The 26,833-nt window shown below is 39.7% G+C and overlaps 1 protein-coding gene across 1 annotated transcript in view; it reads left to right on the top strand.

The window, feature by feature from the left end:
- The window catches only part of KIF26B (kinesin family member 26B), a 301,193-nt gene that overhangs the window by 190,350 nt on the left and 84,010 nt on the right, over positions 1-26,833 (top strand). The window contains exon 5 of the mRNA XM_086744394.1: positions 2,848-3,031. Coding sequence (XP_086600520.1) covers positions 2,848-3,031 — 184 coding nt within the window. The remainder of the gene's footprint in view (positions 1-2,847; positions 3,032-26,833) is intronic.

Raw genomic sequence — 26,833 nt, 5'->3', positions numbered from 1 at the left:
CTCACAAGAAAGCCACGATGTATGTGTTTGTGTTATACTGCAGCCTACATCTGGCTGAAAAATCTTCTTCCCAGCTAAATGCTCTGGAAATTACCTGAGGCTTATTGCCTTTTTGATCCCTTTCAAAATTCAGTCAAGTCTGATAGGGCTTGTAAATGGTTTTCTAGCCTTCCATGCATTGATTTTCTATCCTTGGGGAAAAACAGAAAACCCCATGAAGTTGTGAGATATAATTCATTGCTTTTTTTTTTTTTGTACATGTTGCCAGTTACGGGCCAAAAATGTAAAGGAAAATGCAGGTTCTTCCATTTGAATGCAAACTCAAAGGTTATAACTGTCAAACTAGAATATAGTTCCAAGGTTTTGAAAAGGCCAGGTACCTCCAACAATGTTTTTTCTTTAAGAAAATGCCAGCTATGGGCTTGGTTGCTTCAAGGAGCGGTTTGTATTGCACTATCAGTTTTGTAAAAGGAACCGTAAATGCTAGAGAAGCATTTAGTGGCAAGAGGGATAATGGCTCTGTCAGTCAACTTAGAAAATGGTTTTTAGGAAATGTGTTTTCACCCAAAGTGAGTCAATGAGACCAGATGTATGACCAGAGTGGGTGGAGCCACTACCTATATTTAAGACTGAACTACTGAGCTTGACCACAGGAGTAAATTTTTCAGTATGTTTGTCCAACATTTATATTTTCAATTCTTGCACACATTACAAGATTTTGCTTAAAATAATTTTATAGTGAAGCTAAGGCATACAGAAAATCTTGGTTCAGCCCATGCTGAACTTCATAAAAACATTAGTGATGGACAGTGTGGAAGCTGAAATCATTGAATCCTCTCAAACCATTGAAATGTTGCTAGGAAAAGGAAAAAATGATTATTTTTGCTTTAGTTTTGACCAACACATGTTGATTATGTTTTCTATAAAAAAGAAAACAGACTCTTAAAAGAGAGGGAGAGGTTATGAACTGCAGTCTGTAGTCCAGAGGGAAGGACAAGGACAAGGAGGTGGTACAGAAACTGCTGAGTTGTAATTCTGTGTCAGGTCAATTAAAATCTCCTAGTATTTTTCTTTTATTAAAAATGAATCTATCTGGGACTGCTTTGCACTTGCCATTGGCTAAAAGAATACGTACTGGTGGTGCATGGAGTGCGCACACAACCAGCTGATGTATGGCAACTTCATACGGAGCAGTAATTTGTTCAAGTGTCTGAGAAATCTGATCCAAACACAAGGTACTTGCATAGTGAAGTTAATCTATGTGTGTGTGTGTATATATATATATATGTGTCTCTGTGTGTGTATTTTATATATATTCGATCTTTTTTTCCCTGACTCCTTGGGATAAAATAATGTAATTACTTTTGTAAATTCAGTGTTGGATAATATACACTGATACCAGTGTAATGGAGCTAAAGCTTCTTAAAACTTAGAAGAGGATTTAGAATTATTGGTCTTGACTGTCACACTTCAGCAAGGTAAGGAGAGCTACTGTCAGCACAAACTTCTTTTATACCTATCTTAAGTCACAACTTGTCTGCCAAAGCAAACAACATGAAAGTAGCCTCATGATTTGTTATATCCATCTCTCCTTTGAGGTGGTGCTCCAACTGACCTGCTCTGTTTAAAGTGCTTGTTTTACAAAATTACATGATTAATATTAACGTTATCCCTGGGCAGTGCAGAACGCACAAATGTTGGAACAAAACAACTACAACAAAGGCTGAATGTTGAGTTGTCTCTCAAAATAAAACATTTTGCAAAACAAAAGTACTGAATATTTCTGTTCCAGAAAAGCTTAGTTTTTTAATCAGCCTATACAAGCTTCAGCATTCTTATCTAAGAATACTGTAGTATTAAAATCAGTCTTCATTGTTTTCCATGCTTAGTGGTTAATGCAGCTGTAGTTGGTATGATTGTCTCCGTCTCATTGCAAGCAGCAATATTTTCATTAGTCACCGTTTGTTTAATTTTTAGACTGGCTTATATTTTAAAAGGTGATAAAAATTTTAAACAGCTAGTGCAAGGCTTCTTACACCTCAGCAAATTCACCTGAGCATTTAATACTAATTAACTTAACAGTGTCTACTTACATCCAAACATTGCACAAGTATTCATTTTCTAATCAGAGGCTTATGAATGACACACTATTCTGTGTGAACCATTTAGTGACTTTACTTAATTTTAGAACAGAAATTGCTGTATCTTTCATTGATTTAATTGGAGGTTTTGGAGCTTTCTTGCAAACTGAATTATTTCAACAGATGAGGTAGTGATAGAGGCCTGACTGTGATGCTACTTAATGCAGACTGTGTACATTTGGGGCAACTTTGTGAAGTCATTGGCATTGAACTAGTAATAATGAGTGAAGAAGCAGAATTATAAAACTGTTGGGATCAATGAGGTCAAAACTGAGATCCTACATAAATAGTAACCTGATAAATCATAGAATCATAGACTATTTTGGGTTGGAAATGACCTTTAAAGGTCATCTAGTCCAACCCCCCTGCAAGGAGCAGGGACATCTTCAACTACATCAAGTGGCTTAGAGCCCAGTCCAACCTGGCCTTGAACGTTTCCAGGGATGGGGTATCAACCACCTCTCTGGGCAGCCTGTGCCAGTGTTCCATCACCCTCATTGTAAAAACGTTTTTTCTTATGTCCAGTCTGAATCTACCTCCTTCTATTTTAAAACCGTTACCCCTTGTCCTATCATAGCAAGTCCTGCTGAAGAGTTTCTCCCCGTCTTTCTTATAACCCCCCTTTAAATACCTTTATTTATTCTTGACTGCTTATGTTGATGAGTTTGGGGTTATTTTAGCTTAATCTTGTCATTTTTTCCCACAGAGCCGCTCAGAAACTGAACCTGTCTTCCAAAAAGAAGAAGCACAGGCCTTCTGCATCGTCTGTTCCTGAATCTCCTCTCTTCTCTACCAGCTTCAGCAGTATCCTTCAGACTTCCCCACCCCCTGCACCGCCATGTTTGTTGAGGGCAGTCAGCAAAGTGAAAGACACCCCTGGTTTGGGCAAGGTAGGCCTTGGGAATATCACTAAAACACTTGTTTTCTTTGGGAGAAGATTTTATCCTTGTGCAAAACATTAAGGGAATTGGAAGACCATGTCCTTTCTCAGTTGATTTTACTGCAGTTTGTTCCTGAACACATGTACAAACATGGACATAACAATGTAAGTTACTTAATACAAGTGAACTTCTAATAAAATTGAAGTTGACTTGAGCACAGCCAGACCTAACTATGCAGCAATAAAACATATCAAGGCCCAGCTACACTAAACACCACCTGCATTGGGACCACAGTGCTACTAGGCAGTGATAATGTCCATTCTGCTAGGGTTTCTGGAGCAGTTCGTCTCTGGCTTTATTTAAACTGTGTAGCAGTTGCTTGCTGTGGCATATTCTGGATTCCTGATCCCCTTGCTGTTCAGGCTGGTGTCTTGACTGTACACACTGTAGTTTGCTTCTGGATCATGTTTTCTGAGTTTCTTCCAGTACAGTCAGGACAAGGCTGGGCCATGTGCCTGAACAAAGCCTATGCTGATAATGATGAATTGCTCCTTTTTCCTTCTGTCATGTTATTTCCTCCCATTCTTCACAATCATACCCTCTTAAGATGCTGTTTAGGTGCATACTTATAATGGAAAATGGTTGAGGCGATGGAGAAGTTGGCTATATAGTTTGCTATTGCTGTTGCTTCTCTGAGTGACCCTTCCTTTTTCCCTGTCACAAATGGAGAGCCTGGAATATTACATCTGGGAATACAAGTGTGCAGTTGCTGAGGACAGCAGTTTGCTTTAATTAAGGTAGTTTCTTATGCAAGCATCTGTGTGTGTGATTTTTCCATATTCATTGACTGCTAAGCAGTGACAATGAATTTGGTGAAAAAAATTGTGTTTAAAAGAGAAATTGTAATGTATAATCTAGGACTGCTGAGGATAGAATAGGCTTCAGAATTTTCATTGCTGATTTTGGATACTCAGTTTCTTATATGATGCAGTTCCGGGGTGGTTGTTTTTTTCAAAGAATAATGTGTTACTTTCATGAATGGTTTAATGCGTATTTGAAAAGAGAATCCCTCCACATAGGACTCCCTGCCTTTCCTCTGTCCTGGTAGGTGGGTAGAAATATAAAAATCTGTCCTGACCTTGTAAAAGTTTGTAGTGATGCACTGCACTTTAGTGGGAGGAGGAGTACGCTTGAACCTGTTCATTGTTGTAAGAAGCTGCTATGGAAAATATTTACAATACAAGCCATCCTCTCAGGATTCTTACTTTTTGTGCTTGGGACAAGTTATATCTGAATAAAAATAAAAATTCCTTTGAGGAATAATGAAGGGTGTGTTCATGGAAACAAGGGACTCATTTTCCTTGTTGAACTGTATGGGCACTTCTCCTAACTATCAGTTTCACTCTTCCTAAGAAAAGGATCTAAAGGCACACAGACACACATAGGTCTGTCAAACACTGCAAGCTTGATCTGAACCTTTCATGCTCCTCTGGTCGTTGGTTTCCAGTGGACAGGGCTTGGGAAACAGTTTCACTATAGGGCCAAATGGACCTGTGATTTGTTTCTCCGTCAACACCATTTACCAGGCTCCAGGCTGTAAAGCTTTGTTAAATAAAACTGAAATTTTTATGTCCAGCTAATGAAGGAGAATATTTCCTTTCAGCTTAGACTTACCATCCCGTCGCTATCAGAGTATATGAGAAATAGCTAAGAGGTTTTAAAAAAATGTTTTAACGCATGCTTCTCCAATGTGGTAAACCAACTTATGGTAATTTATGTAACCAAAATAGAGAAAATTCCTTTTTTTTTTCCCCCATAGCATTTCTATTAGCAAAAATATGTCTAACCCGCAGTTTCTGGAATTGACTTTTATTTTTCATTTCTTTGGTTTTTTTTCTAGGAGTCATCCTATAATTATGACCTAGAGCTCATATACTTTCATCAAAGTTTCCCATCAGTTTACCTCTGTAGCAGAATTTTCATTTTAATATGTCAGAAATAGATGCGAGGCATAATAAGTAGATAACTGCAGGATAACAAAGTAATTTATCTGTCAGACTGGGAAAACTTCAGATGAGTAATATTTGCTTTTAGTTGTTGTTATATATTTATTCTGTTTGGTTTGGTTGGTATATGTTTTGATAGGAAGATGCTAAAAACTATGTTACTTTTCTGTGCATTTTCTCTCATATAGTGTATTCTGTAAGTGTATAATTTTTTAAAATGTGCTCCTGTGTGGAGGAAGTGGGTTCAGGGAAGCCAAACATTACTTTCAGTCACGTAGGGTTTTTTCTGGTTTGTGTTTAAATAGCATTTTACCAGCAATCCCAGTGTGATAAAACTTTGTTTCACTTTGGATTTGAGTGGGCTGAGCAATTCCTAACATGACTGTTACTGGAAAGTCTGGTTCACCAGAACTGGAAGGCTGGCAGTTGCCAAGGACTCTGGATTTGTGAGACCCCTGGGGACAGCTGTGCACAGACTGCCCTGCCTGGGCTTCCTGGAAGGCAGGCTCCTTGCTATAGGGCTGGGAGCCCCGGCACAGAGACTGGGTGTTGCTGGCTTGGCTTTAGCTTGAGAGCTGTCAGTTTGCCAGCGTAGGTGGGTATCGAAGGTGCTGTGGGATGGGAAGGAAGTCAGGTATATCAAAGGTTAGACTTTGAGGTTAAATTTCACTTCACAGTTTTCTAAAATTAACTTGCCACCAAACAGTTGCCATTTTATATTTTCACTTCTACTAGACATTTCTAAGATTCTACTTCTCATTGCAAAATTCATGACAATTATTTATTTTAAAGTGTAGAGTTTCTCAGCTGTTGTATGCAGCTATATAATTTTTGTTTTATAACTTTTAGAAGTTAATTAGCAGCCTAGTTAGTATGGATATGGGTACAACTGAAGAGTCTAAACTGACAAAGAGGAGAGAATTAGAGAATATTTAGGCTGTATGCTCCACACCTTTTCTTACAAAAGGCCTTGCAAATCAAACTGTACCAGCCTGGAATTCGGAAGAAGTATTATTTGAAAGCTAAAGTTCAGCTTCACAGAAGGAGGAAGGTGATCTTAATGATGAAATGTTGGGACTGCATAATCACCATTTTACTTCAATGTTATATACACCATTGGCCCTAGCAGAAATACAGCAGTGTCAAAGGGAAATAAAGTAGTAAAGGATCGGATTCTTTGTTGTAGTCATTTCCAAAAAGCTCTCCCTGAAGTAAAACAAAAAGTTTGTGACTGCATTGCAAACATATTAACAGTGGTGCTTGTATGGGTCGTGACATAGACATGTGCTTCAGCTTTGCCTTTGTTGGCAGAAAGAGCTGACCCCGGGTGGTAGTGTGGTATCCACGCAGTTGTTTCCTGACAGCAGGGAGTTTTCTTTTGGGCTGAGCAACAATCCTGTTCCATAAACTGCCACAGCTTGAGCATCACTTTTCCTTCTCTCTCTGCTGTCTTTGAGTCATCCTATTCTGAGAGTGGCAGATTGCTTTTGCTGGGTTTGCACACAGGGAGAGTGCCATTGTCCTGGATGACTCTATATGCAGTTTCTGGAACATACTCCTTAAGTCTATTTTGTGCTTTGTGACAATGAGCTGAGAAACAAAGCAAAAAGGCTTTCCATACAGAAATAATGAATTATTCCATGACTGCACTCAGATTAACTAGTGTAAGGGCATTCCAGTAAGGTTTGGTTGGATTTGCTCCCCAATCTGCTTCCCTTCTCCTTCCCTCCTCCTCCATTTTCTGTGAAACAAAACCAAAACTAAACCAAGACTTTTGATGAAAATCCAAAATGTTCTTTCTGTGAAATATGTTGTTTTGCTGAATCCCACATTACCCATGAAAAACAGCTTGTACAAAAAATTTTCTGCCAGCCTTAATAAAGGCTGGTAAATAATAATAATAATCAGTAAATCAGGTGGCACAGGGTTTATGATGAATGGATGTGATCTCAGTGCTTTCTTTCATTTATTATTTTTCTGTGTGTAGTCTTGTAAAACTCTGTCACTGAGAGGTATTTGTTATGTTTGGACAGAGGTTAGTTTACTTTTCCTTTTTTTTTTTTTTTGGTGAATTGTTGTTTGTTGATACTCATTAATCTGAAAATAAAATAGCAATGCTTATGCATTAAAATGATCCTTATGAAAAAGGTTTCTACCAGGGAGAAAGAAGTTTTCACTGAACCTTCTATGGGAAGTCATTTCAACCTATTAGCAAAATGGACTGTAGTTAGTGATATTGTGTTTACTTTTTTTTTTTTTAGAACCAGCACTCCTGCTTGTAGACCCCAACCCCATTTTGCTAAATAATATAGAAATTCAGATTAAAAGAACCCTGTTTCTGTCCCAGAGCAATTATGATATTGGTTTAGGGAGACAGACAGAGAGATGGGAAGCAAGAAGAAACAATGAGGTATTATCAGTCATCTTGATAGCGATCTCCTCAACTCATCAGTAGTCTAATATTAGATACCCCTTGTCAAGCTTTGGTAGGTGTTATAGAAGAGGAGATTATTAAAATCTTTGAAGAGGGAGTGATAGGTTACACTGCAGATGCTTCTGAGGAGCCCTTACCAAGTGCGTAGGGCAGGGCTGGAAGCAGCACAGAGAGAGGTTTTTGAGAGACTAGTAAGTCACAGATGTGGGAGCCAGTCTCCTGGCAGGGGCTGAGTGTGGAGCCTGGCTGGGAAGGGCTGTGAATGGGAGCTGAGTCACGGCCAAATGCCAGCAATGCCCAGAAAATGCTGGTACAAGATTGGCAGTGTGATAGACACTCCTGAGTCATATACCTTTCTCCTAAGGATCTGTGTCACATACTAAAGAAGGTTCAGTTAAATATAGTTTTTGTAAGAATTTAATCTTCCATTAAAGCACAATATTTGATTGAAATAAGCCTAAAATCTACTATTTGCTTTAAATTAGTCTGCAGCTGTGGTGGTTTCCTTTTCCTCACATTGATTTTTGATTTCTATCTGGAAGCATGAGAAAGATTTTTTTTTTTTTTTTTTTTTTTTTTCTTCTAACCTGAAAGTCCCTTCACCAAAGCAGCGGAGGATTTTCGTAGGCACTCAGATACATCATTCCTTTGACTTTTTGTGAATGTCACTGGGAGCTGGTACCCACTTCCCCGAGCCCCACTGAAGGTTCCCATTGTAAAGGCTAGCTGGTGAGTATCTTATTCGATGAAGAACACCATATTTGTGTGGGGAGAAGTATGATGCTCCTTGCTGTTTGGAGGCAGGAGATCCACAAAAGCAGAATACTAGTAATGATTAATGGGCAGAGTCTTACGTCTTTGGCCTAAAAAAGGCAGTGGTATCATTGTTAAAAATCAAAAGATTGTCTTCTGTCACACCATCCCACTTTGTATATTGATAATGTAATGTGCTACTATCCTTTTGATCCAAGGGGCTAGTCAAGATGCAGTGCTTTGCAGATTTTTTCCAGATAGGGAAAGAGATTCTGGAGGAAATGGATGAGGTATTGTTAGTGCACTTCAGTTCCTTTACAAGGAAATACAAAATCTTGAATGCCGACAGAGAGAAGCAACCAAAGGTAATTTTCCTTCTTACTCCACCAGGTCCTCTCAGCTAGGACTTCAGCGTCTCATTCCTTCCTTGGTTTAAGGGCATTTCTTTGTCTACAGGACCAATGTTTTTTCAAGATTTTCTTCTCCATGTTGTTCTGTCTGTCCATGCTGCTTCACTGTGCTATTTCTTATTTATGTGTACCCCTACCAAAAGTAGCAGTGAAGAAAGCCCTACTACCCAGGCAGCTCAGGTTTCTGAGTAGCTTCAGAACTATCTCTTAAAGGAGACAGAAGTGTCTTCCAGTGCTTTGGGTCTGCAAACTGCTAGTATTTCAGCTATTCACTGCCTTAACATAGTTTATTGGACTTTCCACTAAGTTGGGCAAAAATTATTGCACTCACCCTGACATGCTTTAATCCAAGCTATAACAACATGATACGTGTGTTAATAATGAGTAAGTATTCTATTGGTTATAGCCTGTATGAATCATGATTTGAATAGTCTCTGTCAAAAGATGTTTTCAATAGCTGTGTCAACTCTTTGTATCACTGCAGCGGAAAGCAGAGAGACATTCTTAGACTTACGTGATTTGCAAAGTTGATTTGAAAGGAACAAAACTGATACACATCTTGATTGAGTCTGAAAGATGTAGGAAACCTCATTTTCTGCTATCAGCGTTTGCATTTTGACTAGCTGATTGGTGGATATGAGGAATTTTTTTTGGCAACATTATGGTATACATTAAGCAGGTGTTTCTGAAAACCTGTGTTAAGGTCAGCAAAAACCAAGCACAACCTGCCTTTCACTTCAGTACCATTCATCTTGAAGGTTTTCCAGAGAGAATCAAGAGGTTCTCTTTCCTTTGTAAAGCAGAGGTTCTCTCTCCATCACTCAGATATATAGGGGGAAAAAGTTAACAGTTAGATGAAAATGCAATCTTAAACCCTTTAACACAGAAAACAATTTCTGAGATGAAATCTGTTCTTGCCCAAAGTTACGATGGTTACTGAAATTGTGGGGGGAGGATGATCCCTTGAGGTACTTAAAGGAGACATATGTGTTCATCTTTGTTGTCAACATGATTGCTGTACAAATTGAATAGTTAGTTCCACTTGGAATGAAATCCAGGTGGCCTTTTGCCCTTCAGACAGAGTTGCTCAGAACTGGGATTTTCCTCACCAAAAGTACTGTTTGGACCTGGCAGAGGCTAGATTTCTGCTGGACGTGCTTTTCTGGGAAGAGTTTTAATACCTCAAGCTAGTTTAGGAAAAAGATGAAATTAATAGAAGTTGGAAGAATTACTATAAACAATAATCTCTTACCTCTCTCAATCATATTTTCTATGTACACTTAGTTTGTCTTTCTCTAAAGCAAAGCTTAATCTTCAATGTGGAAGTACGAACCCAGGCATGCCAGCAGTCTGTCAGATTGCTGTGAGGTTTAAAGACAGATGTACTTTAAAGAAATTTATATGCAGCCATGTCTCTGAAATTTAGAGAACAGCCATCATTGCTGTTCCTTCTCTTTGTGAAGTGCAGATGCTGCTACTTCATGGGAGCTAGGAGCACAAATCAACCAAGCCTGCTAAAGGAAAACCTGGCCTATTGCCTAAACTTTACACCATGCAAGAGACAATTCCTGCATGGAGAAGGAGGGCTGCATTTCTGCTGTATAATCTAGCCAGCCCCTTTAGGGAGGAGGAGATTAGGTCTCTCCCCCATCTATTAGTGAGCCAGTTTAAGGGTCCATTTTGGCCCACCTGCAAGCTGTTAAAAGCTTAGGAAGTGGCTCCACAGTTCCTGGCCTGATAAGCTGTTATTCCTGATAATGGGATTTCTAAGGTCAGTTGGCAAGGAGCAGTTCTCAGAGAGAGGAGCTTATGGCAAGTGGATGCTTGCGTAATGGTTTCCTAGAGCATTGCAGAAGCAGGCAGGTAAACAGAGGTGGATACCAAGGGATAAGCTTACATCTGAAATGGGAAAATTGAAGGCAGAATACTGTTGCTGTTCTTAAATCTGACTCCACAAAATGGAGCAATTCTGCTGTATGGTGTTAGGAGTGCTCCACCAGTCTGGGCACTGTGTGGTCAAGTGTGATACTAAGGTATCTTTCTCTTCTTTCTAACCTCTTTCAAAGGTTAATTCCTTTCCCTTTCCCTTTTCACTGGGTGAGGTAAAAACAGCAACATAGAAAGTAAGATTTTTCTAGAGAGTAACTTACAGTCCTTAAATGAAACTCTCGACTTTGGAAAAAACCCGTCTCTTTCCATATGTCATAGAGGCAAACTAGTACCCTAATCTCAGTACCAGCTACTGATGATGGCAGATATGAATAAGAGACTGTTGCCCAGTAAATTTCTTTTTTTTTTTTTTTTTTTTGCCACAAAGAATACCAAAAACAGTGGTGTTCTCCTTAGTGACATCTTCCTATGTGTATTCAGAAATTGTACTGATGGGTGAGCTTGTGAACACAAGAGGTGGATGGAGGGAGGTTTCCAGGTGGAATTCAACAGAACAGACAAAATACGAAAAAGGCTCTACCTCACTTTGGTAACATTTCTTGTTTTTGTGTTAGAAGAATCAATCCTTTCTGTGATTCTTTTATAGTACATTTCACCCAGGGGAAGAGCTGTAAAGCCTAGTTTTGTATTGTTTACCTTGGTCTGTTTTGATGAATTTTCCTGTAAACATTTGAGATGAAAAGAAAACTGGGTTGCTCAAATCACTTCAGGCTGGTGCTACTAGGTTTCGTATGTTCCTAGGTGACTTTATTTATACAGTGCCCTCTGCACTGTCACAGATGTATGATTGTATGCCCAGCAATCTATGACTTTTAGGTTAGTGGACTGTTTTCTTGATTGAAGTCACTTAGTGGTATGAATGACCATAATTTGTACACATCTAGTTGGCTAGGAGCCTTAGACACAATCGTATGGTTCAATTAATTTGGCTGTTTCAATGTTTTCAACCTAATGAAGCTACAGTAATCTTTAGTATTGGTCACCCAGTAAGTATGTTTTAAATATATTCTTATGTTGTTTAAATAGTATGACAGTACAGTGACCACATTTTAAAATCTCTAAACATTTGAGGTTGTGCAATTTGAATGAAAATTACTGGGTTTTTCCAGAATATAAAACCTCATTATTTTTAACACTTTGATTTCCTCAAAGTTTTTCTGAGCTATTATGTTTTCATTTCCTTTGCTTTTCAATTTCAGTTGTACTGCTGGTTGATATTTTGGGGCATTATGATATTTCTAGTTAATAATTTCCACTTTATTTCTAAGACTTTCAGTAGTACTTTTTTAAATGTCCCCTTCTTCCCTATATCTCCCTATATCTCTCACCCCATTAAATTAATTTTTTAATCCATGAAGAAGAGGTTAATATAAGTCAGGAAAGTCAAGATTAAAGAAACTGAAAATTACAAGGGTGTTTCTTGGATAATGCTGAGGAAGGATTTTAAATGCTGAATAGTTTGCTAAATGTGGGATCGTGGTAAATTTTCTGAGATTTTACGCAATGCAGGCGCTGTGCTTTAAGCACTTGGCTGTAGGCCCTATTACAATTTTTTTTTTTCTTTAAAACTTCCTAAAACTCTTCTCCTCCCAGCCTTTTCCTTTTGTGTTTGACTTCTCTCAGCATGTGTCCGAGAGCAGTGCTCAGTGGTGCAGGCAGGATGGTGACGCTGCTGGAGGCTCCACTATAACATCATGGGCTAATGATTTGACTGAGCCTCTTGATTCAGCTGCAAGGTTATTCTGCCTCCATTATCCTTAAAGGTCTGGGCTTTACCTCATTTCTCTGGTACAACATTGACTTAAAGAGATAACCAGCTCAACTGAGAAAGAGCCTAGCGTGAACTGTATTTTAATACTGAGAATACCATTAGATATATCTCTTCCCATCTCCCTCTTTTTTTTGCCTTTTCCTTTAGGAATCAGATCCATTTTGGGGAATATATCTCTGGAGACATTTATGCATTTTTTTTGGTCCTCCTTTTATTAGAAGCCTATTTCTCCATGCTCCAAGTCATTATCTCCTTATCTTTTCCCTCACTCTTTAGTGTCACCTTTATTGCACTTCCTTAGGCTCCGATTCATGTTCCTAGCTCAAGTGAACTGATGGCTACCCTTCTGATCCACGCTGGTCATATGAATTCCTCCCATAGAGGAATGGAGAGAAGTGCTACATGAATGACCTGACTTGCCTACCAGATGTTCCTTTCTTTTTCATTTGATTACAGAGGCAGCCTGGACAGCTGCCTTAAAATAAGATATCTGTGTTTTGGCTAGCTCAGGTAAAGTGAAATGAATCTCTCCCTGAGTAGGAACACAGTCTCTTGTGCTCTACTCTGAACCTTTAACTTTAATATAAAAATAGCTACTGGGAGATACAGTAACAAGATGCTTGCAGAAAGTTGTCAGTACTTGCTTCTCTCCTCCAGATGGAAGTCTGCATCTTCCGCTTTCCAGTCTAAGAAACATCAGAGGCTCATTATGCAGCACCCAGGTCTGGTGGAGCAGTCCCGTATGCAACCGAGCAGGTTGCGTAAAGCAGCCAGACCTTCAAGGAGAAAAAACAAGCAGGCTTTTGCACATTTGGCCTTATGTAAACCAAAGAAAAGTTGAGCTGATCTTTATTGATTTAAGGACCGGAGATATTCAGCTGTACTTCTGGTGGATCTGTAAAGCTGGTCACAGTGTGTACACCCATTAGATGAGAGCCTCTGGCCCTCAGATGCCCAGGTTCTCGTTGCTCTGTTAACACAACCTGTGAATCACTTCCAGTGAGGACTCCTTCCCAGAAAGGCAGTCAGTGTGGCTTCAGGTTTGGAAACATTTCATTAGTGGATCTGAATTCCTGATACCCAATTGCCATTTTATTTTCTAAATATAAATAGTCTTTTTCTTCTGTATGGTTTCTAAAGTGAGTAGCAGTTAAAAGACCTTTCATTGGATAGTGAGATATGAAATACCAGGTATGAAAAACAATACCTTAATGTTCCCATTTTTCTTCATGGAATAATCTTTCTATACGGTAAAGGTAAAAACAAAGTTTGAAATCATTGTCCTGATTGATCTTACAAAATCAGGAGGTAGGTTAATAAATTTTTAACCTATATCCCTCAAAATTTCTCCTGTAGCACTCAAGAGTGAGAAACAGAGCATGTGCACCTGCAATGGGTGGATGGGTAATACACACTATACATACAATGTGTATGTTTGTATCTACAGACATATGTTAGGGAGGGTGTATATATATGTGTGTGTATAAACATATTCATCTCCCTCTCCCCAGCAGTACAGTGGGAATATATAGAAAAAACTATATATGGAGTTTCTGAGCAAGTTATCTGAAAAAAAAATAGAGTGGCTAACTAGCTATAGACTCACTTTTATTTATAAACTAGCAGAATCTTTTTTTTTTTTTTTTTTAAGAAGAACTCAGCATTCCCTTTAGACATTCCCGGTAACGTCTCATGGATTTTAATTAAGAATAATATCCTCCTTGCTTAGCTCAATCCTCCTATACGTTGCATGCTTTTTTCTGCTATGAGGTGATTGAAAATGCTCATACAAATAACAGCAGCTTTCATTAAATTCTCTAGGTATCTGTGAGGCTCTGTTGCATTTCTGTAGGTCCCGGGTCTTCTCATCCATATTAATCGCTGCTGGATTTTTCCACAGATCTGCTCAATTTACAATGTTTGTACTGAAGGGGAGAGGCTTAGTTAGAAAAAGATGTGGTGTCAAAATGTGGTATATATTAAAATGCCAGGAGGAAAGCTGTCCAATAACCTTTACAGCAGCACATACTCCATTACAAAATTGTAGATGTGGGAAAACTTCAAAACTGTCGATCCCTTCTTCCCACAGAAAATATGACATATGTATTTCAAACTGTGTAGGGTGAGCATAATTATCTTTACTTGAATGTCTTGCCCTCTTCTTTCCACCATTTGGTATTGCTGGAAGTTTATTCAAATACAAATCTTGATTTGCAATAGAAATGTGTTTTTGACTAGCTCGGCCACAGGAGCTGAGCCCAGATTCTGGAAGCAGTGTAGTTAAGAAAAGCTGCCCTTCTTTCCCCACCTGCGGCCAAGAAAATACCTTAAACATTGCATTTTTGGCATCTATGAGAAGGAGTGCTAAGGTATGTGCTGGCACGAGATCTGACAGAGGCACCAAGGATGCATATTGCCTGGCCACACAGGAGAAGGCATGGGCTCTGATTGATAACAGTGTGTGCAGATGTGATAAACACAAGGAGGCCCAGGCTGCTTTTGGGAAACAGAACAGCAACACAGAGGAAGAAATGGGATTCCCCCGGGGCCTTGTACTCCATGAGCGGCGGGAATCATGAATCTGCACAGTTGGGAGGGACTAATTCATCATAAAGACTATTATGCCGTGCAAGGCATTGCTGAAACATAACACCGCCAAGCTAGTTCCTATCTTATCAGGGTGTATTAATAATGCAGCAGTAATAATAGAAGTACAAATTAAAAATAACTGGATGGGTAGATAAGGAGAGTTCTTGAGATTAAGAGGATCAAGAATTGCTTCAAACAGTTAATTGCAGAGCACCACATAGGGGGAAATTTGCCTTTGCTGTTTTGCCTTTATTGTTTTCTTATTCTTCATCTTATCTCCGTGAGCATTATTTCTAGAGCTTTTAAATAGACACTAATAGGCATCATATTTCCTCAAGATTTCAGACTGTTCTTTATCTCCACAGAAATGAAGTATCTTTTGCTGATCGATCTAATTCAGTAGGGACTAATAATGCTGAATAAGAAGAGTATTCTGATTATTATCTTCTTATCATTTTCTCCTCCCACTCCCAGCCCACAATATAAAGGCAGACAAGACATTACAAGTGTCAAATATTCAGGCTTCAGGACGAACTGATGCAGACTGTTCCCTGGAGGTTTGTAAGCTCCTACTGGATTGCAGTGGCATGAAATCCCCAGTGCCCCCAAGTCTCTTGAGGTGTAATATCTGGGCTGGGCAAAGAGAAACATGAGTATCTGGTTCTCTGGCACTGGATGATTGTGCTTCCCCCAGTCCTTTCTTGCACAGCTTACATCTGTCAGTCACTGACCTGGCAGGGCTTTACCTGATTTGGGGCCTCTGCATGGTTCCTTTCAATAGAGTTAAAATAATGACTCAGAACTACTCTTTGGTTCCCTGCTGGGTACCAAAATGTGCCTTACTCAGGGCATGAGGCTGCTGTCACTTTGATTTCAAGTCCTATTTGCTAAGCAATTTTCAGGACACTCAAATTCTGCTCTCAGTGAAATAGGTGTTGGAGCTAGTGCAATATGCAGCCATTTCACACAGCTCCCTCCAAGCAATGCTGGCCCACTGAGAGGTAAGGATATCAAGGGCAGACTATTTGATTGAACGCCTGATACACTGATGGAGAAGAAGCTTAGCAAAGAGCTGCAGCACAACTATTATTCCAGCATTTTTCTGGAAAGCAACGTTGTTTGTGAAACTAGCAATACAGGAGCTCAGTGTCAAAGACTGTAAATCATAAGTCATCCTGCTTTTAACATGGTTTTAGTAGTCTAAAAAGCTTCTCTACATAATATTGTTGTTACTGAAGAATTCAATCTACTGTACAGAATAGTTCATCACCCTTGGTTGCCACAGAAATATCCTTTGTGATTGGGCAGATTAAAAGAATGGAGAAAGCTGTTGCTTAAATATTGGTTTCTTCAGTAACAGGAGATAAAGAAGCTAAGCCCTTTGGAGGGGAGGGGATGAGAGAGAACTTGGGAAGGAGGTCAAGGACAAAAGGATGTATTTATCTGCACACTGATCCTGAACTTTCTTTGCATACAATTAGTACTGTAAGTGTTCAGCACAGTTTGATGGTTAACTTCTGAAACAGAGTAGTACACTGTTGTCTAGTCACTCTTCATCATTCAGGTTGTACGTCCATGAATGTAAATGGTGTAGATTAGAGCATCAGGAATAAACATAGCAGTAGGTGGATGCTCAGGGTGAACCAGTGAAAGAAGGTAAACTACTCTGGCCAAATGAAAATTAGGCAGACTCCATTTACCTGTGCTTACTTCTGACAAAAGCCGTCCATGGAACATTCTCATCTCTTGAACTAGATGAACTGAAACACTTCAAGCAAATTAATTCATGGGGATGGTGAGCCTTTCAGGGTTCATAGGCACTTTTACAGAACCTGCCAACAAACTGTGTATCCATGATACTCATTACCCATGGTAATAGCTGCTGTCATGCTATTAAGCCTTTAATTAATCAATCTAATTCCAGATTATCTTCCTTTTGTATATTCCCCAGAAATGATTCACAAATGTTTTCTGTCGACCTCTCCATGTCTCTGATGTGCGTCTTATTGTTCTTAACTGCCACTGATGTCTCTTGATTATCTCGGCGTTGCTGTTGCACCTCCGTTAGCTGGGATCCTCTTCTCACCATCACTGCACCCTCAGGTGGCCTCTCTCCTGAACCTGTGATCTTCTACCTGTGCCTATTCCATTCTGAGCACTGCATCTTAAATGTCAACATTTCTTCTCATTCAGGAAGGCTTCCCTGCCTCCCCCCCACCACCCCCCTTCCCTGACATGATTTACATATACATCAGTAAATGGTTTGCTTTTTTGTTCTATAAAAAGGGGGGAAAAAAGGAAAGACATGCGATCAGTTACTGAAAACTAGAGTTAAAGTCTAAAAATGGAAACTGCTTTTCTCATATATCTGGGTCTCCCTTCACTAAATTCTGAGGCAATCATCACAAAACAATGATTAATGAGACAATCCTTGTTTAAGGCCTTGTCGGCATCCTCTCTCTCTCAAGGTTAGACTGCGGAGATTTGGTCAGGGGACTAAACAGATCTGCAGAGAGCACCACAGAGGCAGGCTATTAATATTTTCTTACAGATTTCCCAGCTACTGTCTAGACAGAAAATATACAAGATGTGTGCCTGCCCTTCTTTGTTTTATTTTCCCCCCCTTTTCAAGGAAGGTTTGTAAGAACTGAAAACACCTTCTAGGTTCTAAGAGTTTTCATAGGAAGCCTTTGTATCTCAGTGGAGTTTTTGTTATTTTCTGGGTTTGTTTGTTTGTTTGGGGTTTTTTTGTATGTGTGTGTTATACAATGGTTTGTATCAATCTGTCTCTCCTACAGGGTAGTCCTAGAGCATCTGGAAAGATGGATAAAGAGGGTATGTTCTAGCTAGTAAGTGAATCTGAAATACCAGACTGTGGACAAAGCTCAGCTTTCCTTTCTCTGCAAGTTACACTTATTTGTGCCTCTCTCAACCACCCTTCCACTTCTGTTTAACTTTCTCTCTCATGTCCCAATTATTTTTTTCCTTTATTTTTAGGGGTTTTTTTACTACTGTGAGATAGAAGAGTTTTTACCAAATTTTCTGCCTGCTTTGGAAATCTTTTAACAATATACTTCTAAGTAAACATATTCATTACTTAGTCCTGAATTAAATGACCTGACAAGATGGATAAGGCAAAGTTGTGGTAACATGCTTTCTCCCTCCCTTGTTCCTGACACCTTAATCCTACAGCATTGCTGCCCACCCATACTCCACATTCATCTCCTTGGAGGAGTGTTAGCATCTTCCTCCTAACTGGCAGAGACAAAATGCACACAGCCTTACATTGCAACGTGCTTGCTTGTTTTGAAATATATGATTCAAGTCCACATTTCTAAGAGTTGTTCAAAGTCCAGCTGATAAGATACTCAAAGTGTGAATAGTTAAAGGTTGGTAATTGATTTTGATACTTTCTGGAGACTGACCTTTCATACTTCATAACGAGCTATGCTTTAGCAAATTGTGGAAATACAACAAATAACTAAGATGGAATCAGAAGCTGAACTGAGTATTTGTCATGTAAATGTTACCATCTGAAGTGCACTTGTTTAGGACTAGGTATTAAAACAGGCTTCTGAATGGAAGGCAAAAGGATGTAAGGCTCTAAGAATTACTATTTTCGGAAAAAATATGAACCGAATTCATCTACGACACTCAAAAGCAGAAGGCAAACACTGAATTACAATGGTTGTTCCATGAACATGGTGTGTTCCTGCTGCTGGAATTTTAAGAATGGAAAGATAAGTTGTACCTTGCTTTTGCCTGGCTGTGCAAGCTTAGGGGGATGTTTGCAGATCTGCTGCCCTTGTACCCACCCAGTGAACACCACACGTAACAGCAACAAGTGTGGTAACTGGAGTTCAAGGATTATTTAGGACAGCAGTCTACCCCACAGTGAGCAGGGGGTCCTCTGACAACCTCCTTTTCCTGTGCAGGAGTTCTGTTCTTTGGGTTCCCAGAGAGATGTTATGCTGAAGAAATAATTTTTTTTTTCAAAGAGACCATGAGAACCTGTTTCATTTTAATAGTTTGTATTGTATGGAAGCAGAATGGAAAGATACTTTCTTAAACTGAGAGTTTTAGGACTTGATATTTTCAAAATCCAGACAGCTAGAGATTCAGAGCAGTAGAGGCTGTTGGTGGTCTCTCAGTGAATAGACAAATAGATCAGGAACAACCAGTATGTGAATTAGCAGTCTTGACTGAGAGCCCAAGGTTAAACAGGCACAGACACTGAAGAATCCTCTTGCCCCTTGAAATGGCCCTAGTCCAAAGCAGCTGAGGTATGTTAATAGGTAAACTGATCTGGATACAGTTTATGCAGTACCTGGTCTGTTTAGAGAAAGATTTTTACCTCCAAAATTGTCAACATGGCATCTTTCCTAGTTTTTAATTCAGTTAATTTAAAATAAATAAATAAATATTTACTTTTGGACATTGGGCAGGCTGTCCCAGCAATCATGGCTTCAGTTCTGTCGTAGTTCAAACCAGAACAAGTTCATATCCCAGCCTGTGCATGCAGATGTCAAACAAAACCACCTCTGTCATGCAGTGGTGCCTTTTCATTTACAGATAGCTGCCAGAGACCACATCAAGTTCAAGAGTACAGGGGAGGAGGAGGAAGGGTGAGGAGGATTATAGGCTAGCAAGCAGAGCTTCATGTTAAGTAAGATGTTAATTTGCATTTGCTGATATTTAGTTGAGTAAAGACTGTTGCAGCCCCATAGTACAAAAATGCTTTTACTTGCACTTTTTTTCCCCCCATTAAGAAGCCCGTTTGTGTTTTGCTGATCTTAGAGATAAGACAGGGAAAGAAATGAACCTTCCTTTCAGTTCTGACTGAAAAAAAAAACCCAGTGTTACTCCTAGCTCCATCTAGACATGCCTTTACATCATGGTTCAGATGTGGTCCCTTTGAAGAATTTATTTTGAGTAGATGTTAACAATGTCACAAAAGAATGATGGAAGGAAAGTAAGAATGAACTGGAAATTTTTAGATGTTGCCTGACTCAGAACTTTACCTTCATAGTTAGTATACAAGGTGCTGGATAAATCATTATCATAGATTAAGTAATCATTTTTATTGTTATTTAAATTACTTTATTTTATCAGTTAGGTTCATCAGACCCTAATATTTGTGGATCTGTAAGGATGTCACTCGCAATTCATGGATTTTCTTTCCTTTGAATTACCAACGAGCGCAAGCAGATGAGACAATACAAAAAAAAAAAAAACTTAACTGATAATAGAAGGTGGTGTAATTTAGTATAAATCAGATACAGAATACAGTGCAGAGATTAAAGCACTGTATTGTGAAGAGTTCCTTGGAAAGAATTCTTCCTTTTCTTTTGACCACATTTAAAAATAATTGTAGTCCATACAGCTGATGAGGTGCAGAGGGAATACAGGCTAAGGGAAGGAGACTGACAGGAGCAGTGTCAAAACTGTAAATGGAGATGCAAACGGACTAGTGTGCTGTGCTCATCTTCTTTCTTTTGTGGTTGTTTTCAGCTACTCCATATCACAAATACCCAATTTTTTTTGTTTGTTTTTGTTTGGTCATGGAGAGGTTACGAGGATGCTTCTGATGTATTTGCATTGATTCTGCTGTAAGCCACTGAATATTGTTCTCAGAGGACATTCACTGGTATGTGCTTCTGACAGACAAAAAGAAATAATTTCCAACTGAAAAATTAGGTGCTTCTGAGGACTAGCCTTTTAGAATAGTGTCTGCAGTCAGAAAGGCTAATCGTCCAAATGATAGACATGCATGGTTGACTTTCCTCTTTGTGCAGCCTTGATTGAGACACGATGAGCATGGTGCTGGCCTTTGCGGTGGATAATTTTGTTAGAGCAACATCCTCTGGGAAAGGCTTTAACACAGCAAGGATGACAAGTGTGGCAAATTGCTTACAAACCCCAGACCTTGAGGCTTCTTTTTCTGAAAGCTGCCAGCCACAGTACAGCAGTGCTACAAAGCTGGAATTCGGTAGTTGTTTCTGCTGCTGTAAAAAGTGTCACTTTTTTCCTAAACTCTTTGCTTATTTTCTCAGAATGTTTGTTTTCACAGGACCAACAGATTTGGGAGGCCAGAGTATGTGAAACCAGAACACAACCAAATTTTCGCAGTGAGGACTGCTTGTTGTTATACCAATAACAAGAGAAGCCATCACCTTCTGATGAAGTGAAATAGGGCACTATCTTCTTTCCATTCCATTTCTGATACAGAAATTCTGTCTGTGGCAACTGCAGCCTCTTGTCCTCTGTTTTCTTGCTTTTTATCTTTCCTATTTCTGTGTTAACTGACAGCAGCTACCAAAAATACTACATCCCATTGCATTTCTTACATATTTTACAGTAGTTGCACCACAACTATATAGTTTGTGATGTGCTGGTCTTCTGATCTGTGTATCTTCTGATCTGTTTCATGGTGGTGAGGGCTCTTGTTCTAATTGCTTACAGTCTCATAAGAAGAGATGTTTTCTGCAGTGAAATGAAGAGGCAGGGCATCATTACCACAATGAGTGACAGATCCGAAAGGATTTATAATCTAATTTCAGTTCATTAATGACTGCGATATTTAACTCTTCCAGCCTGCCCTTTTACTGGCAGTGTCTAGTTTTCTGGACTGCAGTACCACCCTCACTCTGCAGAATACAGCTCCTGGCCACAGCTTGCCCCTCATTACCTTATGTCTTTGCTTCCAAGTATATGGCCCATCCATGTTGTCTTCCTTAGTGCCACTTTTTCACGCTCCACGGCTCTCAGGGCGGCCTTCCATGTTGTTTCCCTTTTTTGGAATCTGTCTTTTCCTCTTGCATCAGGCTGTGTCTTCCCTCCCATCCAGCTTCCCCCAGCTATCCTGCTGATCTTACTCTTAGAAAAGGGAAGGAAAGTGCCTGAGCCACAGCAGAAGGCAGTGATGGAGTAGATCAGGGCAGAGCTCTGTGAGAGCAGCTCTGTGGATCAGTGCGTATTTACATCTGCTAAAGATTTGATGTCTAAAATCTTAGGAACTTGCACCTAATTCATCATGCCTTATTTCCTTTACAGATAGGAGAAGTAGACAAGTACTTGGTTTCACTCTGGTCATGTGAAAACAGGCATACAAAAGAACTGTAATTGGCCTGGATACCATTACTGCAATATCAATTGTCTGTATCAGCTGATATTTGAGATATTGCTTGCTAGAAACAGCATTTTAACAGACTTACCAGAGACAGAAGCTTCACATTCTCTCCCCTCCTGCTCAGCTAATGCTGCTGCTCACTCTGTGTGGGCCGGAGCGGGGCTACCACCTCCCCCTTACCCTCCCTTCCAGACCTCTCTCTGCTGCCTTCTGATGTGAAGATCTGCCACAATTTCTCCCATAATGCTTTTTATTTCTGCTGATGCCATGATCTTTATTGTACCTTTAGGAAGTATTTATATGTTATGAATTATATTTTACTCCCACACTGGTTTCTCTTTTCATAAACAAGCCTTACAAAGATCTCTGCGTTGGGCAGTTACCTATAAATCTGATCCTTTTGTTCACAGAAAGGATAAGGTAAATGATGGATTGCATTAATAAAAAAAAAGTGTATTACTGTATGTAAACTGGTCCCTTATGGTATAATATACCTCTCTTCAGCCCTGTATCAACAGTGTCTTGAACAAGGCATTCATTTAGAAAAGGGGAAAAATATCACCTAGCCTGAAAGTTCAACCCTAGAGTTAGTACAACCTTAGAGTTAGTGAAGCATACAGACGCTTCTTTGTGTCTAAACAGTGTGCCAAGGAGAAAAAGGCCAGAAATGACCCACGTGGAATGTGGAAACTTTGGGACCATAAATGAAGAACCCCATTTTCACTTTAACAAAGTGCATGTTTAGAGGAATGCTTATTACTTATTAGCATGTTCACCCAGAAAGAAATCCAAAAGCTGAATAGGCTGTTCCGGCTTATGCACACAGTGGGACATGACAGAGTTCTCATGCTTTTCTGTTGAACATAACTGTAGATGTTATGTCAGGATGCATGCTAGTAATCCTAGGGAATAATCCAGGCAAATCCTGGCCTCTCCCAGCCCACCCCTCCATCAAGAGAACTGTTGTCGCGTGGAATTAAAATACTGCTGAAATGACTTACGATGGCTGTTACACCATGTTCCCAGTTGCAACTCTCTGGAGGTTATCAGCACAGTTAATTTATGTGTCATGAATATTGTTGAAGTTAACATCACAAATCAAAGTATATTTATAATATTGGTTTAGAAGTCAGATAGTTAGAAATGTGTACATATTAAAAAAGGAAAGCCCTCATCATTCAGCCAAAAAAGTAATGCTGGATTTTCTGTCACTAAACTAACAGGATGTTATATTTGCTGTAAATAATACTGACTGCTAAAATCTTTTGGCCTCCCCAGTGTACAAATCAACCAAACATGGATTAACTAGTTTCCTCTGATGTGGTTTGCACCAATCCCATATCCTCCGATAACAGGAGAAGGCCTTTAATTAGAACATTTTGATTTCTCTTCTGTGTATGCTGTGGCTTCTCAGAAAATAGTCTTTAGCTTTATGGAGTTCAAAGTCAAGTAAACTTTAAAAATCTATTACCTGGATGATGCCTTGGGGACATCTGTGCAGGGCTTTTGCTGGAACGCTGGGGCTGGATGCATGTGCCTTGTGGCTTGGATGTGTGATGGTTTGAACATACCAGAAACAACATGGACAAATTACTCCTTCTGCTTCCTTAGACTTGGAAGGTCTGCAGATGGGTGGTACTGTGCCACATTCCGAGTCCCCTCTGTGCTTCATTTCATACAGGAGTGATGTGAGGGATAACAGAGGCCCTAGGCAGCTCTTGACCTTCCTCGTGTGCTTGCACTATCTTTTGCCTGAGAGTTTTTGGACTGGTATTGCTTTTGCCTGAGAGTTTTTGGAGTGGTGCATGCTCCTGCAGCATTTCCTTTGCTTGTGGCATGCCTTTGACACAGTGATCCCATCTGGGGCTGGCCAGTGGGAATACAGATTTCCCAGATAAGCTGCTGTACCTTGGGGGCCCCTTACATCGTGTGTATTACATGACTGTTGGATTCAGCAGCTCAATGACTTTGTTGTGCTGCTGCTGAGAAATACAGAAACCAAATTGCTTTTTGAGGCTGACAGGCAGACAGACCGGCAGCAGCCATCTGAGTTGAATGGTTTCATTTTCATGTTTTAACAAAAAAAAAAAACAAGACAAAAGTTACTAAAGGTGACAGTAGTAGAAGACAGGTTCTTTGGCAGCATCTGCACTTTCACCCTTCCCTAGATGTCATTGTGTTCTTCAACCAGTAACCACTTTACTTTCTGGTAATGCCACCTTTGCTCTCTTCTGCCCTTTTTGGTCATCATATTTATAGCAAAATTATTACGGGTTGGAGGGAAAGAGATGAGGAGAGAGAGAAGGAGAGGCTGAACAGAAGCAGTAGTAATTTACTTTTCTAGAGTACAGGCAGGCTGATGGCTCAGTGGCTTAACTGAATTTTTCTTGTAACAAAGCAGAAAACTACCAATCAACATGGATGCCTGAAATACCTCTGAGTTCTTGTTGAGGATGTTGAAGTGTTTAGTGTCTAATAGCTAATATATTCTCAAGAACCTCAGAAGATGACTCTTACATAGCTTGCATTTGGGTTTGTTAGGATTTTCAGCGTGTGTGATTAGCTGAACCCTTCAAAGGTTGATGGTCTTCACAAAAAAACCAGGCTTGCTTCTATTTAGCAATTCTATAGACTTTCCCCACTTTGGGGAAATCAACAGCTGGTCAGGGAGCAACTTAACACAGCTGCAGTGCCAGAGATGTGCCAAACAATTTTAATGGGGTTTAAGATTTAACCAGGTTTGTCAACCCTCCTGTGATACATATGAGACTGACTGCAGCTGAACCTCATCTCAAGCTCCCCTGGGGCCAGGACTGCATCTCCTAGTTTTGAAGCCTGGTGAAGCCTCCCTCCCTCTTTCTGACCTGCTGACTGATGTGCTAACTAGCTGTGCCTGGTGTGTTTGGCCAAGGAGGAGGAGAGGTGTGGCTGGAGCAGTACGTGTTTCGCAGACTGGCTCTGGGGTCCTTGTACCATGTGAATGGACATGCAGCAGTGTCATGTGCACAGCACGCTATATGTGACTTGGCACAAGCAGTTTCATGCACTGGAACAGATGAATGATGAATCTTACCAGACATCTGGTTTTGACTCCCTCAACAGACATTTTACACCATGGGTATATTATACCCATGTGAGTTTTCTCTTGACTACCTAAGCACACACTTACAGTCCTTCACCGCATAAACCAATCTTCCACATCAGTTGTGAATTTGGCTCTGTTACAGAGTGGTAATGATTTGAGCAGCTGAGAATCAGAGAAAGGAGGAAGAGTGAGGAAAGAAAAGGAAGTTACATCTCTGTCTTAATGAACACAGACATTTTTAAAGATTTTATTGGGGAGAAAAGTATTTATTTGATACATAATAATTTTGCAGTGTAAACGATGCTCTCAGATGAACAAATGCTAAAAAATGACCTCTCAATCTCTTCCTCTTTTTTCTTTTTTCCTTCCTTTTAAAAATACATTTGGAACCTTTTGAGAAGGCTATGTATAAAAGTATTAAAATTCACAACTCAGGGGAGAGAACATTGATTTTATCATTTGTGTAGACACATACATGCACAGACAGAAGCAAAGTCACTGAAATAGTCTGTAACAGATGGATCTGATCCAGAAAAGTCTATGTAATTAGATTAGCCTTTGGCCTGGCAAACTCTTCATAAAGTTCCGTTAATACAATGTGAGAGAGCTAGTAAAATAAAGAGGAATTTATCAAGGGCTGAACTTGGGAAAAAAAACCAATCCTATTCTTTTTTAGTTTCATGGCCATGAATTAACTGATAAATATATTTATTACTTGGTCACAATAAGGATATTAAACTAGGAATGCTCAACTAACAGTCTCCATATTTTTTAGAGCGATATTCTAAAAATCTTTACTGCTCTCTCATGAGACAGATTTCCCTTCTGTCATGTGCTGAAAAATTGATCTTTAGTGGCAGTTATTGTTGTTGTTTTTATCTTTGCCATCAATTTGTTCAGTGTTGTTTCAGTGATCTTCTCTTGTAAGTCAGACTGGAAAAACACATGACACATAGGGCCAGGTTATGGACCAGATCCAAATGACTGGGGTAAAACAATCTGAGCTGTGGCATAACACATGGGTGAGAGAGCAGAAGCTTTGGCAGAGCACAGCGAGGGCCTACCTCTGCTCCTGTTCCTCTAAAGGCAACAGGAATTTTATCACTGGCTTCGGTGGCGGCCTAATTAGGTCTCTGAAGGCTTCTGAAAAATCCCCCTTGACGTCTGATGACTGTTCCCTGTGGTGTGAGTGGAAAAGGACACATCTTCTGTCAGTGCAAAAGCTGGCTCCACATGGAACTTTTTTTTTTTTTTTTTTTTACTTCATATTAATGTCGTAGCACTTCTTTTGTCACGGTGTGGCTGAAGAGAAGTGCAGCCTTGTCCATGAAATACAGTGTGAGTTTGTTAAGATGCGGACAAACGGCACAGTAGGTTAATGCAATAGTCTATCTCTAGACATCTGGGTTCACACCCTTGCTCAGACCTTGTGTAAAAATGAGCTTGTAGTCCCAGAGGACTACAGCACACCTCATTCACAGTATTCATGCATTTTTTGGCAGATGTCCTCTGGCCAGAAACTTAGGACTGGAATGGCAGTAGAGTTTTTCAGGTGAGAAATTTAAGAGTGCTGATAGAGACCTGCAAGAAAATTGTTCAGACTGTGTCTATGATGAATGGATAGAAATAGCACCAATCCAATGCAGCATTTTTGGTGCTTGTTTGGACACTTCCACAGTGCCAT

Source organism: Chlamydotis macqueenii, chromosome 3 (assembly GCF_036417535.1).
Source record: "Chlamydotis macqueenii isolate bChlMac1 chromosome 3, bChlMac1.mat, whole genome shotgun sequence".
Classification (NCBI taxonomy): Eukaryota; Metazoa; Chordata; class Aves; order Otidiformes; family Otididae; genus Chlamydotis; species Chlamydotis macqueenii.
The sequence above is the reverse complement of the archived record's forward strand: the minus strand, read 5'-3'. Positions and strand labels throughout refer to the sequence as shown.